The sequence below is a fragment of the Puntigrus tetrazona genome, chromosome 20 (assembly GCF_018831695.1).
Source record: "Puntigrus tetrazona isolate hp1 chromosome 20, ASM1883169v1, whole genome shotgun sequence".
Classification (NCBI taxonomy): Eukaryota; Metazoa; Chordata; class Actinopteri; order Cypriniformes; family Cyprinidae; genus Puntigrus; species Puntigrus tetrazona.
In genome coordinates, this window is record NC_056718.1 from 7,544,996 (window position 1) to 7,563,245 (window position 18,250).

General features: G+C 39.8%; 1 protein-coding gene across 1 annotated transcript in view; it reads left to right on the forward strand.

Moving 5' to 3' along the window:
- Positions 1-1,237: 1,237 nt before the first annotated feature.
- LOC122324529 (leucine-rich repeat-containing protein 52-like) overlaps positions 1,238-18,250 on the forward strand; it is a 106,671-nt gene continuing 89,658 nt past the window's right edge. The window contains exon 1 of the mRNA XM_043219035.1: positions 1,238-2,332. Coding sequence (XP_043074970.1) covers positions 1,684-2,332 — 649 coding nt within the window. The 5' untranslated portion in view covers positions 1,238-1,683. The remainder of the gene's footprint in view (positions 2,333-18,250) is intronic.

Sequence of the window (18,250 nt, forward strand, 5' to 3'; positions counted from 1 at the left end):
CACGTTGACTTGTTTTGTTTGTTCGGGTTAGATACTATGCTATACACTGCATGTATGCGTTTCTATGTACCGCTGACTGTTTCTGCACGACGCATAATTTCACCGGTACGTGTCTTTTCTGAGTGAATCATTCAACCATTCAAATCATTCATTCAACCGATTCATTCAAAGCGATTGTTGACTCTCGTTTCAAAAGACCGCGCCCTTCACGGGCAGCACAAAGAAGCTGTTGTAAAATTGAATTTTATTCTCAAATTTATTCTAAATTTGAATTTCTTTCTTAGTTTGTGATGTATTGGTTGCTTTTATTTTGTTGTATTTTTTAACGAGGCAGCTTTACTCACGTAATCAACCTGAAGGGATTCAGCTGTGAAATTGAATCGTTCATTCAGAAGTGTAGCGTTATTTTTTCTCTCGCAGGGTTAGACGACCCGTGCTGCAGCGCTGTAAGTTACTGTAAGTACACTGTTGAATAAAAGCAATTTTAGCATCACAATGGCACGGATTTAGCCGTGGACTCGGTGCAGACATCCGTCAGACGTGGGTATTGCTTAAAGGGAAGGCTTGCGTAATATAAAAGTAATATAAAAAATCTGCCCATTATTTGGTCTCCCTGTGTTGTTCCAAAGAGTTATGGTGACCTTTATTTTGGCGACACGAAGACATAAAAACGCCCTGCTCAAGCTGCATGGACCACATTGTGAATGAACGATGATCTTCAGCCATATGCTAGAAGAAGTTGATGCTTCTGCACAATTTTGAAAGCTTGAAGGAGTGTGTGTATGTATGTGTATATATATATATATATATATATATATATATATATATATATATATATATATATATATATATATATATATATATATATACATACATACATAAAATATATATATATATATATATATATATATATATATATATATATATATATATATATATCTATCTATATGACAATGCACATCTATTCTAGAAAATTCACTATCTATCTATCTATCTATCTATCTATCTATCTATCTATCTATCTATCTATCTATCTATCTATCTATCTACTGTTCCAAACTAGGCTTATTTCGCCTAAAGAAAGTTTAGGGTACCTGTATGCAAAGGCATCTGGGCTCAAAGCATTCAATGTGTGTTTTTGTCCTGTGCAAATTAGCGGCACACACACACACAGACTATAGTGTCCGACTCAGTGCAACAATCTCCCTCTCTTTCTCTTTCTCTTTCTCACACCCTCACTCACTCACTCACGCACTCACTCACTCACAGCTGCAGAGCGGAGCAGCGCAACACACCAGAGCGGAGCAGCAGCAGCAGCACACAGCGCGATGGTGCGCCTCAGGACCGCGTCGCGCAACTTAACTGCGTTTCGACACGCAGCCAAACTCACGGACTTGTGAGGCGAATCACTTCGACCGTTCAGCCCCGAACTCAGCAAAATGGACAGCAAACTATTTCGAGGACCCTGAACCAACACCGCGGCGAACGAGCTCATGGTGATCTCCACAGAACGGACCAAAGACGCGCCGAGCACGGTCACCTTCGCTGTCGAGGAGGCTCGCAAAGGGATCCCGAGAACGGCGCCGACGCGTCCGCGGCCAGCAGCGACGAGCGCACCGGATCCCTCAGATCGATGAAGAATGCGCGAGCGCACGCACAGTCGATGAAGCCGGCGGCGGGATCATGCGTGTCCTGCCCGAGCCGAGCGCGCAGTCACTGCGGCTGGTGTTTCTCTTCGTCTTCGTCATGGATGTAGCGCCGTCCCCGGCTCTGACCGCCGGCTGCCCTGACCGCTGCGTGTGCGACGACCAGCTGGTGGTCCAGTGCGCCGGGCAACAGTTAAGCGACTTCCCCGTGGACCTTCCGCTGGCCACCCGGCAGCTGATCATCTCCAACAACCGGATCGGCGACCTGCCGGCGCTGCAGCTCAACTACCTGTCGGACCTGGTGTACCTGGACTGCAGCAACAACTCGCTGACGGAGATCTCCGAGTCTACTTTCGGCAACCTGCGCAAGCTCGCCTACCTGGATCTGTCTTTCAACGGCCTGACGCAGATCGAGGACCGGACGTTTGGCCCGCTGGCCAGCCTGGTGATGCTGAGGATGACGGATAACCCGGGGCTGTCGGAGATCCACGCGGACGCGTTCGCGGAGAACGCGGCGCTGCAGGTGCTGGACGTGAGCCGCAACAACCTGACGGCGCTCAACATCAGCTCTCTGATCGCGCTGCCGGCGCTGCGCTCGCTGGGGCTCAGCGGGAACCCCTGGAGGTGCGACTGCGACACGGAGGACCTGTGCCTCTGGATCCAGATCGAGGGCTTCAAGTTCCAAGGTGAGGCGAAGCGCTCGGAAAACTTTCCGAGTCCATTCCGTGGCTTAAAAAAACCCGCAGCCGCGACTGCCACAACTTTAGAATATAAAACGGACGACGCTGCAGGCGTTTCGGGAGCTGTCGAGCGATGTAACGCTACAACACCGGCCGATTTGCGCGAGCGGGATAATGCATAGCTAATAATTAAAATATGGTTAAGCTAACTCGAGCCATTGGGTCGTCCGGTTAAATGCAGAGCGCGAGTGTGTGAACATGGAACGCAAACCAATTATATTTTAAAACCAATTTTATATCATTTAAAACCTTGCATATACCTTGCATTGATGTGTGGTTTGTTAGGACAGGACGATATCCGAGATGCAACTATTTGAAAATCTTACACATTTTTTGAGGGTGAAAAAAAAACTAAATATTGAGAAAATCGCCTTTAAAGTTGTTAGCGACGCATAATAATCAAACATGAAATTCACAAAATATCTACAACATGATCTTTATTTAATACCTCTATTTAATGTTTTTTGTCATAAAAAAAAAAAAATCAATTTCGACCCATACAGTTTATTGTTGTTTATTGCAACTAATATACCTATATACAGTTTTGGGAATGCATGCAAACCCTATTTTACTTTCTTAAAATAAACTAAATAAATAAATGCAGGTAAAATCACATAAAAATACATGTTTGTAGATGACGTCATTTAGGTCTAAATGTTTTAGCAGTAGTTCACACATTGCCATTGCATTATTTTTCAAAATATAATAGTTTTTGCTTTTTTATTTTATTTATATATTTTTATTTATGGAGCATTTTTCAAAGACTTCATAGTTCAAAGTGCTCAACGAACGTGAAAAATTCAAAGGATGAACATTACACATCACATTAAAACACAGCGCAACAAATCATCACCCCTAATTAAAATCCAAAGTATGCAAATAAGTTTGTAGCCGAGCTTCAAATCTAGAAATACTAATAGCAACTCTATAAACCACCCTAGAATCTATAGGCCCAACAACAAACCAACGAGCAAAGTTTTTACTCCGTATCACATCAATGTAACAAAATGGCCAATAAGTAGTTTATTGTTTAATAATTAAGTGACTTGTAATATAAAGCTGCTTAGAGCATGCATTACCTAGACGAGCACACCGGAGCAGGTTATGATCATCTCCTTCAGCTCTACATGAGCCGAAGTCTTTAACAAATGTTATTGCCTTTCCTCCAGGCATCATAATTGAGCATAATGGAAGCGCTAATTGTTAATTAGTCATTTAGCTGATGATTTTATACAAAGTGTCCTCGAACACGTATTATACAGCCTCCCAGGGGCAGTTTGGAGTTATGTTTCATGATCAAGGGCGCTGTGCGTCGCTACTAACAAGCGATGAAGCAACCACATTTTCCAGGTTGGATGATATAAATGCAATAATTTAAGATTCAGCCGTTTCAGAATGACTTGAGCGCTGAAGTATGACATAAATTAACCACTTGAATACATAACCTCTTTCTTTTTTCTTTTCGAGGTTCAATGCTGAATAGAAGAGCTCGCTGTTAAATAGCGGTCATTATTTAAAAAACACAATATGTTTAAGGTGATTTTCAATTCATTCTAGTGCCCAAATAATGACCTTAGAGTGAAGGAGAGAGGGGAAGGGAATGAAAGGCTAGCTAATTATCTCCACCGTTAGACCTCAAGAGTGAGAAGGTCTTTATCGGCCTTATCACCCCGGTTTGTGTTATCGAGTTATTCAGGCTGTTAATTTGATCTGAAAAGTGCGTCTCGGCGGAACAGAGGGCAGGGCGCAGGCAGACCCTGGCTTTAGAGGGCGAACTGGCTTTGTTTACGACGCCGAGACAAAAGAACTGACGGATGTAGACTCGAACAATATGTTCGGCGAGAAAAGCAAGATGTGGCTGTATGTCTCAGCCGTTTGCTCGTTTTAGAGAGGTTCTGGGTATTTTCGTTTTTTTTGTTTAGGCTGCACCGGCTCGCCCAGGCCTGCAGGCCAGCTAGACTAAATCAAACCAGCTGAAGTCAGTTTAGTCTTGGGGCAAATGCACTTAAATGCTAATCTCTGCACAAACGTGACATTTTGAGCTGAATGCTCGTCGTTATTTTTAGTCGAGCAGCTGTAATTGAACTTCGGATGTGTGTGCCACACATGACCCATCTCGCTGTATATGAATCATGCATGCGCGCGCTCCAGCTTATCCAGCTTTTGTGGACGGTTATTTTCTTTCTTTCAAAACCTTGCTTTAGTGCAATGATTGATTGACAAGGTAATAGGAAGAGATCCGGCGTTTTCCGAAATGCATCAGGGCAGATTAGCGCTTATAGGTTTTGGTTTGCCTCTCGGTGTGGTCGGAATTGGTTGATCTCAAAACTCTTTGGGATCTTTAGTCGACGCTGGCATTTTGGAAGTGACAAAACATGTCAATATCCGGCTGATTGCCAATAAATGAAAGTTTCCATGTCCACTCCATAGCGAGTGTCACGCAGTTCACTAAATGAGGAAGCAGTGAGCAAATCTAAAGGGATGGTTCACCCAAAAAACGAGAATTCTGCCATTAATTACCCACCCAAATGTCACTCTGAACCGGTAAGGTCTTTTTCAGAACGCAAGTTAAGATGTTTTGGATGAAATCTGAGAACTATCTGACGTTCTGAGACCCAAGAGCATTGTTAAAATAGTGTGACACCAGTGGTTGGCTTCTCCAGACAATATTGTATCATTTCCAAACAATGACAAAAACACCCCAAAAAAATTGAGTTTATTTGCAAATCCAGTTCAACGATTTGTCGTTTCACAAATCCATATTTCCATATGGATTTAAATAGATGACGCAAATAGATGCATAGAATTCAGTCTAGATTTTTAATTCAATACAAATTTCATTCTTTTAGTTTGATAATTAGTTTGTTAGTTGTTGTCTGGTTTGTTAGAACATGCTCCACCACCTGCTTATGATGTTTTAAACGATGTAGTTGAAAGGAAGAATATTTGACGACGTTTCTACATTTTCCAGGAAAAGCTTATGACTAACTAGTTAGTTAATTTTTCCATGCATCAAACTAGCACTGACTAACTTTCCAGACACCTTCCAAATAAATCCGATTTCAAATGAATTTTTCTGACTCCACAAGACAATATTCGCAAGCCCTGACATCTGATAAGTACCACTGATAAACTGTAATGTTGTACTTGTCAAACATATGTGTATATGTAAATAAACTGACTAGGCCCTCTGGAAGCTTGCTGAGGCCCTCTAGTGGGCCCCGGCCCCCTCTTTGAGACCCTTTAGGTTAAAATCATAAGATTTATAAGCACCGGATCTTCTCTGTGTTTCTGCCATTCTGAATAGATTTAATTTGGTTGTGCTAAAAATCTGATTATGTGGGCTGTCTGAACAAAGACTTACTTTTTTTTTTATTTTGCGGAGCAATTTTGTTCTTGCTGCTTTATCAGCTGTTACACCATAATGAAGCTGTTAAAGATAGAACATAGAAAGTATAGAAAGAATAACAATGCTCACAATCTGTCCAATCCATCTCTCCAGAAATAAGTCAATGTAGTCTGAGAACTTAATAGAGAAAATGGAGCGTTTCCAGACGTTGAGATTGAACATAAGCCTTGGCCTTTCCGTTATCGAGGAGCAAAACCCCAAGAATGCAAAAACCTAATTTCTCTCGGTCTATTCAAAGACGCGCTGTCTGTCTGCTCATTGTCTCTCTCCTGATTAGACTCTCTGACGTTTTGGTGTTGCTGCGTCCACCGAGAGCAGATGGCTAATTATGTCTTTTTTTAAAGTGGATATGAGAATTCTTGTCCCATTATATAATCCTGTCCATGCGCTCCGGCTGCACCAGCTTACAAAAGCACTGGTGCGTCTCTCTTAATCACCAAATATCACCGGCTTCAGACGAGAATACTTGTGCGTGAGCGTATTAAAGCGATAGTTCACTAAAAAATTCGAACGCTGTCACGGTTTACTCGCCCTGTGCCCCAAACCTGTGCGACAAGAACAGAGAAACTGTGAAGAATATGAGCTTTCAAGTTTTAAGCGGATGCAGGATGGCCATAAAAGTGCTTGACATGACTTGAGTCTTCTGAAGTTATTCATCTCGACTAATATTCTTATGATTTAATGAATCCTTCTTTTGAGTCAGATCTTTACAGTGAATCAGACTGTTCCAGTTCACTCGGCGATCTGCGACAATCCCAAAAATGCATCTACAGTTTTAACAAGTCCTGGAGCTTACTAAATGAAGCATTTTGTATTATCCAATGGACATTTAGTGACAAAAATATATAAGGATATGTAAGTACAGGTACCATTCATTTGTATTTTTTTTTTACAATCATGCACATAAAGGTAAGTAGTTGTTCTAAACCCGTGGGATTTTTCTGTGGAAAACAAATGGAGGAATTTTGGACAGTGTTTTCATTTATAGTGAGCTATACTTTTAATGCACTCTCTCCTCTGCCTATGTGTAACTAAAAATGTAGAAAGAAACACTAAAGTACGTAATAATACTGTTTTGTGTGCGTGTCGGTGTGTGTAGAGTCTATTAAGTGTGTGTTTGGTGCAGATTGAGTGACCACTCTGTGTGATTCACACCACTTTAGCATCTGTGAGTCATTTCGCGTTTTCTGCCTCCCTCTTTCTCTCTTTCACCCTGAAATATTCGCAAACAGGCCTTCAAAACGCTTCTATTTAAATCAATGTCTTAGTCCGGCGCAGTATGCTAATTGCAATTCTCAGCACTGGCTTCCTTACGAAGAGAAAGGGCCGAAAACCAATGCTGTAGATTTGACGTCAGCCCGAGCTATAAATGTAGGATGAAATCCTGATCCATCACCATCCTCCTTCAGCTTTGGGTATTATTGATCTTCAGAGATCTCTTCTGCAGTTCAGGCGCACCGAGAGACGTTTACGTGAAGTAAAGCAGTTTCTTTGGTTTCACAAAGCATTGCTTCTGGCCTGTGCTGTCTTAACAACCCCTTGAAATGACTTGGAATGTAAATGAATTCATTTCTTTCCTGCGTTGACATATTTGCTGTCGAAACAAGAGGACATTTTGAAGGGCTTGTCCTTATTAAAACTATGATTTGTTACATGCTAGTTTGTGGTGGTTTGTAGTTGGTTGGTTAACACATGTCAGCTAGCCACTATAAGTACATCTATTTGAGCCAAAAATATAATTCTCTATTAAATGTCAATCGCAATACTGATTTTGCTCTTGTGGACGTGTCTGCTGCTTTTTATGTCACTATGGTAACCAGCTCTGAGTAAAAAATATAAAAAGGTCTTTGCAACTTTATATCTCGCAATGGCAGTTTTTGACTTTTGTTGGCTGTTGCAACTTTTTTTGGAATTTGTAACTCTTTATATGTCAGTGTGACTCAGCGTCACAATATATCTCTCAATTGTAACTTTGTTTCTGATAATTTACTTTCTTACTAAATTTGATCAAACTATATTTTGCGTGATTGTGATTTTAAGTCTTACAACTGTAATGTACAACTATGTTCGCAGAACCTTTGACTTAATATTTTGCAATGTAATTTCATATCTCATAATTGCAGCTGTATATTTCACAGCCGATTTAATATCTTGCATGTGAAAAATAAGTTTCTTTCAATTTTAAGCCAATTTTCATAAATCTAACAATGTGTGTGTATATATAGCTCGTGATCGGGGCAAAGTTCGCAGGATTTAACATATTGTTTTGTTATTTCACGCTCAGTATTTTAACTGCACTGCAAGCCATGCATAAAAATTTGGACATGACAGATTTTGTGATATGCAAAACAAGCGGTATTCCTTAGTAACAGGGCCTGATGAGACGATCCAAGTGCAAGACTTTATTAAGAGACACAGTCAATAATACAAACAGAAAGACTAAGAACTAGGACTAGACTAAGAAACGGGGAACAGAGCGACTGAATGCAGATGACCGTGTGATGAGTGCAGTCAGGTGTGTGTGTGTGTGTCATCAGTGCAATGGATGATGGGAATTGAAGTCCGGAGTGAAATTCAACAGCGGCGTTGTGCAAAAGTCAATATGGTGAGGGAGAGACATCTGGTGGTGTGTGAACTGACGTTCGTGGACCAGATTCGTGCCACGTAGCAGCCATTAACACATAGCTAAACCCTGTGCAAATTTTTAGATTTAGATTTATTGAAAAAGTTGAAATTCCACGTTCTCATTGGACAGATCACCTGTCAGTCAAACTCCCTACGAATAGTCGGTTGCATCTTTATTGAACAATTGTGATTTTCTATCTTATAGTTCTTATGTACAACTTTGTTTCTCAAAATTATAACTAAAATATATATCTCACAATTTCTCTTTCAGTTTGTGAATTTTGTAGTAATCGTGACTTTTTAGCATAACTGTGCTCATCTGGATTTGATTGATATCTCTCAGCATGACTTTATATAATTTACAATTTCAATTTGTTTTGCAGTGTGACTTTTTATGCGACTTCATTAAGTTTTGCAATTCCTAACTCAGATTGCTACCAATTGCAACATTTTTTCCTGATAATTGACTTATATGACTCTATATAACTAGTTTTTTTTTTTATATATATCTTACAACTGCGATTTACAACATTGTTTTTCAAAATTATGGCTATATCCCGCAATGTGATTTTTATATCTCACAACTGACTTTACATCTATCAACTGCAACTTTCTTTCTAGTAAAACCATATTTTAAGTACCAGTTCTCACTATTACATTTGCTTATTAGCATTCATATTACGATAAAATTATCTGTTTATTATTGTAAATCACGTATTAATGTCTTATTCAGCATGACCATATTTTAAATCCCTTAACTCAACCCCATACCCAAATATAAGAACTTCCCTATTAGTTATTAATAGGCCACAAAAGTAAAAGTTTATGAAGGCAAAAGTCCTAGTTAATGTAGTTAGCAGTGAGTATTCATCCTCAAACTAAAATTCGAAGTAATTGAATAGTGCTTCTAATAATCTGGGTTTGATTCTGTATCTTTTTGTAACTTTTTTTAGTTTTTACAATGTGGCTTTATTTTTTATTAAGTCTTGTTGCGACTTTGTTTTCCAGTTTCTCATCCATTAGTTGCAATTTTTTTCAGATTATTGACTCTATAACTTTTAGTTGCGACTTTTATTTGACGTAATTGTGACTTTATGTCTTATAACTGAGATTTTACAAACTTAATTTCTCAAAATGGTGACTTTAAACTGCCCAAATTACCATTTAAATTTTTGGTAAGAGGTGGAAAAAGGGCCTCTATATATCTGCTGACTCCCCAGTGAAGAGTTCGGGACTGTGCAGGACATCATTTTTCTAGGTCTATAAAGTCTGCAAATTCCATCTGGGCTTGGTCATTACATTTTTTTCTAAAGCGACAACAAACACAGGCCAGCAGCAGCTCTGTTATGATGTTTTATGTTTTCTGGCTTGATTACTTCATTTTGTGTGTGTGTGTGTGTGTGTGTGTGTGTTCTCACATCTCCTTTCTCTATTTGTCCTGGGCTTCGGAGAGCCACGGGTTTCATTAACTCACACATTGACGACTTCCTCCTTCGGGGATACCTCCGCTCCAGTTGTTTAGTGTGCGTTTGTGTGACGTGCGTTTCAATAAGACGCCTTGCTCCGAGAAACCAAGTTTCGCCAACTTGCTGAGCTCAAATGTAGTTTTACTTCAAACCAACGTAAGCGTCGTGACACAGACATCCACTTTAGAGTTGAAAAAAGTTACATGCTGCTCCTCTGCAGCCGTGTTTTTGTTCTGTAACGTGCTGAAGTGTTGACACATGGATATGGGTGTTTGGATGATCAGATGTGAGAGGTAATTGTGAGTCCTCTGGCATAGTAAATGCAGCGTATGGAAGTGTGGGTGTTGCATACTGAGTGGATGCAGAGGCATGTGGCGACGCCAGATGCTTCTGCTAATAGGGTCTGATTTAAAGGCGAGCCTGAGGCTCACGGTAAGTTCGTTAAGTGCTGCCTCATTCTGTGGGCACCGAGCGCATGAAAAATGAATGCGACAATCTCGCGTAGTACGTTTAGAGACACCATTTACGCTATCGAGTACGTGACAAATACTGTTTACAAATAGAGCTTGCATAAAAATAGCAACGATTTGTCAGTGGACGTATGTCAGGATCAGTTTGTTTTATTCAGGGGTTTCACTGAAACGGAGAGCGATCGGGTGAAGATGTACTAAAATACAGCATGCAACTGCGACGTGAGGCATGCAGCCTTAAAAAATACAAATGTTTTTGGAAAAACGAAGAATTTGAAGTGGAAAAAAAAATCTTCCATAGCTTCATTTGTTTGCAGCAAAGTGAAATAAAAAATGTTAATATTATTTTTCAAATTATTAGGCTTTTTACTGTTTTTGATCAAATAAATAAAGCCTCTGTGAACATAAGAGACGTTTGAATGATAGTGGTTATCAGCTGAATGAATTATGCGACCTTGACTTCACTATTTCATGACAAAATGCAGCTTCTTTAACGTATTTTGTGCAGAAAGAAAAGAAATACAGTTGCATTTTCTCAACAAATGTAAAGGTAGCAGTTATTTTGCTGCACTGGATTTAAAAAAGCATTTACTGCTGTTCCTTCTATTCTGTAAACATAATGAATTCACATTTCATTTAATGAAAAAAAAAAACACTGTTTGGGAGAAAAATGCACCCAGCAGGTCACAGTGGCTTCTTGACATATGTATTGCATCGGCCCTTTTTTAAGAGGAATTTAGCACCCGGCAGATGGAGAGTAACACCCTCAGGTGGCACTTAAACAGGCTGCTTATACTGAAATCGTGGCTGAAGCGGTCTGAGATCTGACTGATGCCACCAGTCCCAAACTGATTTGGCTGGCGTTTGAGGAAACAAAGTCATGTTTATCAAGTCTCAGGCTGCTATAATGCAGCCAAGAGCTATTTGTTGAATTTTCCCTTTTGAGTTTACAAGAACACAAAAAATTTAGGCATATCGTTGATGAATAAAGACTTAAGTACATTTACATATATTTTGGCACAGTTCATAAATTGTAAACTAATCTTCTTTGACATTTTAATCACACAATTAGCTCATATGTATGGCTTGACTTTTATAGTAAACTTGCTGGGTTACACACCCGGTACAGCACTTTTGAGTAAGAGTCTCATGAAACACAAGTCACACACAAAAAAAAAGTTTGAAAACTTGTTCTGGTTGCTTCAGCAGGTGTGGTTTTCTCTCACATCTCTTTTCTATCAGTTTTTGAGTTTAGAGTAGGCGACATGCAATAGAGCAGTATTTCGTGTCATTTAACAGGCATTTAGTTTCTGCACTGCTGTAATAGGTGCATTAAACAATTTAATAAAAAAATGCTAGAATGGTTTCACTTTTTTGATAACGACAGAACTTGTGAACGTAGTTGGCTAGGGATACTTTTAGGAAACGCATGGCAGAATATCTCTTCCTGTCTAATTGGCTGAATCGTGGCTAGAATAAGCTCCAATGTGCAACAGACTTTATGCTCACAGTCAAACCACAGGACGACTGACAACCACACAACCGAAACGGTAATCATCCTCTGGACGCTCGTTGCCATTCACATTTTTGTAGTCGTTTTGCTTTGTATGCATACTTTGCATGCCCTTATTGCCTGACTGTTGAATTGTGGCAGATCATTGTGTACCTTTCACCGCTTCAGTCTATTAGGAGCAAACTTATAACCCAGGATCTCATCAGGATATGAACAATTACTGCTGGCTCATCATCTACTGTACCTCATAATAAACTAGTCCAGGTGATTTGATTGCTTATAATTGTAATATAGTGTGTCAGAACGCAAGATGATGATGGTTTTGTCTCAGCGAGAGAGAGAGGGGGGAGAGACGGGTATTGTTTCTGGATCAGCTGCTGGAGAGAGTGATGGGTCTGCTTGAGAGAGAGAGAGACAGTGTTGAGAGAGAGCAGAGAGAGACAGTGTTGACTAACAGAGAGAGAGAGAGAGAGAGAGAGAGAGAGAGAGGGAGAGAGAGAGAGAGAGAGAGGGAGAGAGAGAGAGAGAGAGAGAGAGAGAGAGAGAGAGAGAGAGAGAGAGAGAGAGAGGGAGAGAGAGAGAGAGAGAGAGGGAGAGAGAGAGAGAGAGAGGAGAGAGAGAGAGAGAGAGAGAGAGAGAGAGAGAGAGAGAGAGAGAGAGAGAGAGAGAGAGAGAGAGAGAGAGAGAGAGAGAGAGAGAGAGAGAGAGAGAGGGGAGAGAGAGAGAGAGAGAGAGAGAGGGAGAGAGAGAGAGAGAGAGAGAGAGAGAGAGAGAGAGAGAGAGAGAGAGAGAGAGAGAGAGAGAGAGAGAGAGAGAGAGAGAGAGAGAGAGAGAGAGAGAGAGAGAGAGAGAGAGAGAGAGAGAGAGAGAGAGAGAGAGAGAGAGAGAGAGAGAGAGAGAGAGAGAGAGAGAGAGAGAGAGAGAGAGAGAGAGAGAGAGAGAGAGAGAGAGAGAGAGAGAGAGAGAGAGAGAGAGAGAGAGAGAGAGAGAGAGAGAGAGAGAGAGAGAGAGAGAGAGAGAGAGAGAGAGAGACAGAGAGAGAGAGAGAGAGAGACAGAGAGAGAGAGAGAGAGAGAGAGAGAGAGAGAGGGAGAGAGAGAGAGAGAGAGAGAGAGAGAGGAGAGAGAGAGAGAGAGAGAGAGAGAGAGAGAGAGAGAGAGAGAGAGAGAGAGAGAGAGAGAGAGAGAGAGAGAGAGAGAGAGGGAGAGAGAGAGAGAGAGAGAGAGAGAGAGAGAGAGAGAGAGAGAGAGAGAGAGAGAGAGAGAGAGAGAGAGAGAGAGAGAGAGAGAGAGAGAGAGAGAGAGAGAGAGAGAGAGAGAGAGAGAGAGAGAGAGAGAGAGAGAGAGAGAGAGAGAGAGAGAGAGAGAGAGAGAGAGAGAGAGAGAGAGAGAGAGAGAGAGAGAGAGAGAGAGAGAGAGAGAGAGAGAGAGAGAGAGAGAGAGAGAGAGAGAGAGAGAGAGAGACAGAGAGAGAGAGAGAGAGAGAGAGAGAGAGAGAGAGAGAGAGAGAGAGAGAGAGAGAGAGAGAGAGAGAGAGAGAGAGAGAGAGAGAGAGAGAGAGAGAGAGACAGAGAGAGAGAGAGAGAGAGGGAGAGAGAGAGGGAGAGAGAGAGAGAGAGAGGAGTATCTGACAGAGCTGTGTTCGTCCTGATTGACACTCACCCAGAGAACTTTCAATCTGACGTTTTTCAATATCTCTGAGATATTAGCTCTAGTTACTATGCACCATGTTAGACTTGAAATAGATGGATGGACTATTCCAAACAAAAGGCCTGCGCTTGCTTATAAACTACCTAGTTTGGTCCAGATTCCCAGGATGCCCAACTTCATGGGCAAGGCAGTCCACTCGGGGGCGCTGTTACAAGGATGCTTTCGTTAATGTGACTCACAAAAGTAGCAGAAATAATGTTACGAAGGCACAATGTAAAAAACATTTTTGCACATAATTTGAAACATCAAAACTATTGATGCAAAAATATTGCATCATTTATTGTTTGGTTTGATCGTTTGATCACTTCTTGTTGAGCACGGGTTTGAGGCTATACGATTCAAGTCTTACCACGGCCGCGCTTATTTGAAATATAGTAATATATTCTAAAATATTACCACAGTTTAAAATATTGTTTCCTATCTGATACATTTTTATAATTATTTTTATATGCTGCTTCGGTGATCGAAAAAACATCTCGTTATAATCGGTGTCGAACAACGTTTTTTATAGTAATTAGTTTCGAAATGACTGTCCGTTACGATCGATTTAACCTATCCTTGCTGAATAAAAGTGTCGATTTCTTTTTAAAAATCTTAAACGTGGCACATCCGGTGGAAGGAGACTCACTTTTTGGCCACTTCTGAACTAGAAATGTCTCAAAACGTGCATTTTTCCTGTGAGCGAATCTCAAGATTTGAGGACTTTATCGATGACACTGCGTTCTAAACTGCAGCATATAGTATTATAGATCTGTATTATGCTAATCTCACAACTGTTATGCATTACACCAAGAGTCTCGTGACCTCCCTCCATCCTGGGAAAGCCACTGAATGCCCTCGACCTCACGCGTCCTCTGATGTCTGAAGTAAATGCGTGTACGTGTGAGTTTTTTGGAGGGGGCCGATCTGGAGAGAGCGTTAGATCCGTATCTGCAGCAGCGAGAGCGACGCCTTCCAGCCAAGAGCTGTTCGAAGGGAAAGAGAGCAGCAGTTTTTTGCTGAATGCTTGTGTTGTTCTCTGCAGTACGTCCCAATCCCTCGATCCGCTCCGTCTCGCCCCGATGAAGTGCACCGGTTGGCCGAAGGGTATCTGGTCCGGGCCGGGCTCATGTAGGCACGGAGCCAAAGAAGTGGGCGGGCTCTGGATGAGAGTTAAATATTCATGAAGAACGGGATCAAAGGAAAAAAAAAGGAACAGAGAGAAAAGCAGATAAAGAAACAGATATGCAAATAGGTTTTTAATGGCTTTTGCGAAGCTTAGGCGTCAAACGGAGCCGTTCTGTTATTAGCGCTTTGACGAATGCTAGCAGAAGTAGATGTTTAGTTGTTTTGCACACGCGGGGATTCGACTTCGACTCGTTTCACGCGACTGTCCGTGTTTCAGAGCCGCTATCGAGTCGCCGTCGTGATGCAGGTGGGGTTTTTTAGACGTGACGCAGTGTGTGATATGTTTGGTAATGACCTCGGCACACTCCGCAGACTCAGAGGAAGGTCACCGGTCGGTCGCTGAACGTAATCCACCTCAGCTGATGTCATTGGTAGGAGCGGTAATATACACGCTTCTCAAGGGCTTGCTCTTTATTTAGTAGTATACGTGCAGTTGACATTCAGGAGAGCTCTATGGTGCAGCCTTACAGCGGAATTTATAATGTGCATTGCTGCAATTATTATTTTTTACTAAATAGCAACAGTTAGTACTCACATTTGCTGCAAAAGCATCCTGTGTATATAAAACACAATATTACGGAATCGCGACGTTATATGCGAATTTATCATCTTTTAACATCTTTTTGTTTCTGTAGGCTGTGCTTCTTATAACTACGGCTCATAATTTTCCTCATTGTAAATTTGATCTTATTCAAAACAGGTTTAATTATTATTATCATTTTTTTTAAACGAACGAATGATTTTTGAATTGAAATTAATATTTGTATTCAGCACTCAGGACTCATTAAAGTGCTCAAAAGTGACGGTAAGGACATTCGTCATGTTTCAAAAGATGGAAAATAATAAATATAACCTGTTCTCTCGCGCTTTAAATTAATCAAAGAATCCAGAATAAGAAATGGGTTGCGTTTTCCATAAAGGTACGAACTGTTCTCAGCGTTGGTGATAATAAGAAATGTTTTCTGAGCAGCAAATATTATATATTAGAATTCTTTGGTAAATAAATATTTTAAAAACAACAGCGTCTGTTGAAAATAGAAATTTTGTGTCACATTAATATTCAAAACTTTGGGGTGAATATTTTTTTTAAATTAATACTTACTCATGTGATGCTAAAAACTGGTGTAATGATGCTGAAAATTCAGCTTTACATTACAGAAATAAAATTTTTATTTTAATATATTCAAATAAAAAACATTTTATGAATTGTAATAGTATTAACATTTTACTCTTTTTGGTGAATGTTAGAAAAAAAGACGAATGATAAAAAGAAATCTAACCTCTTAAGTATTTGAATGCTAGTGTATTTCAAAAAGCGACTGTGTATCTCGTAAAAGTTACCTTGCTTCGTGTAATTTGAGTTTATTTCTTCCTCTTAACTTCTCTTGCTGGTCCAGTGCTTCTGTACGAGACCACACTCTCAGCACAGACGTGCCCCATCACACTGTGCTACAAGGTCGTCGCAGGGTCAAGGGAATACGGCTCAGCACATCACCGCACGTACACCGCAAAATAACACAACAGAGACTTTCTAAAAGCACACTTTATAAAGCTCTGCCGTCTGAGCTAATTCCTGTACAATAATCCCCCCACCACCACGCGCTTATCAGAAAGTCCATCCTCATTGAGATTCAGAACGAGAGTGGGGGGAAAAGTCTCCCACCTCCCAGCACTTCATCCTCTTAAAGATTAACATACGCAATTGCATAATTAGTGGGCTTCGAAAATAGCAGGCTGAATGCATTTGAAGTCACTGGTGTTAAATTAATACACACTAGAGAACTAGAGACACTAGAGAACTTGAGAAAACGCTGCCATTTAGGCTAATGCGTGCCATTTTTTCCCCTTCTATTAGATTTTAATGTAGAGCATCATGCATTATTTACTATTTAGTTTTAACATATTCATTTTTTAAAAGTTTTTTTTTATTTATTATGCATATGCATGTTTATATATATATATATATATATATATATATATATATATATATATATATATATATATATATATATATATGCGCACACACACACACATAGTATGAGAGTGTATTTACTGTTTATATACATAAATATGCACAGTACACACACATTTATTATGCACATAAAAAACTTTTATTTTGGAGGTGTTTAATCACAGTTAATCATTTGACAGCACCAACATATTGTTATGAAAGAGATCACCTCAAGGCATTAAGATATTGGAGCACAGTTCATGAGCCACAAACAGGTGCATGTGAGAGCAGTCCTGTCAAGTGTTATAATATCTCTGCGCCATGAAATGTTTGGCAGGAAAGGACGCAGTGGACAGGCATCAGATATTTGACAGACATAAGGTTTTGTTTTTTTTTTGAAGAGACGAGCACATGCTGTGTGCTGGACACTGAGCCCGAACATACTGGTGTCCCTACCAGGCTTTTTAACTAGAATGACTGAGCTGTTGCTTTGGCTTTTTTTGTTTTGTTTTTTTTTTTCGAGCAGCAACGTGAGAAAAAAATAGAGATAAACCAGACCGGAACCAGCACAGAAATTCATTCAGGTCTGAACTGAACTGCTCTGGTAATTGGCGAGCAGGCCTTTCTCAGGAAAAGCTGTGGATTTTCTCGGTGCAGGGATTTAGTCATGAAAGCCACGGAAGCACCGAGGTATTCATGAATCATGTGTTGGATGATGTCATTTTTCCTGAAGCACATTTTAATAAGCATCGAACTGTGTGTGTTTTTCAGTCTCCCTGAGATCTCAGAGGAACTTCCTGTTAGAAAACGCTATGAGCGTATTCATCCACCAATATTTATTTTCCAATATATTCATTTATTACAAAAACTAGTGCAGTTGAATGATTAATCGGGATGAATTGCATCCAACATAAAGGTTTTTGTTTACATACTGTGTATATTATGTCCTGTTAGACACATGCAGCATATATTTAGAATGATATATTAGATGAATATATGTAATAAATGTCAGTTTTTTAATTTAAAATCGACTCACACACACACACACACATATATATATATATATATATATATATATATATATATATATATATATATATATATATATATATATATATATTTGAGTGTGTGCATGTAAAATTATATTATGAAGACAAAAACATTTATTTTGGATGCAATTAATTGTTTGACAGCACTACTACAAACCAGTTCATTAAAGAAACTACAAAAAAAAACTTAAAAACGGACTTTATACACACAATGACTTGATATATATCTCTGCCATGATTAGCTTTTAAATTTTTCTGTATCAAATATATGTTTTGTACCATATAATAATGTCATAATGAAGAAAAATCATTAATAAATTAAATTAAAAACCAAAGTCAAGCGGAGAACAAGGAAATGACATCCCCGCTTATATTATTATTGTTATGATTATGATTCTTATTAGTCTATAAATACCCTTCTAAACATAATTTGACTTTTCTTTGATACAGCAGTTTAGATTTCGGTTTGAAGTAATGCCGTTAGTTAAATTACATTTCTTAATTA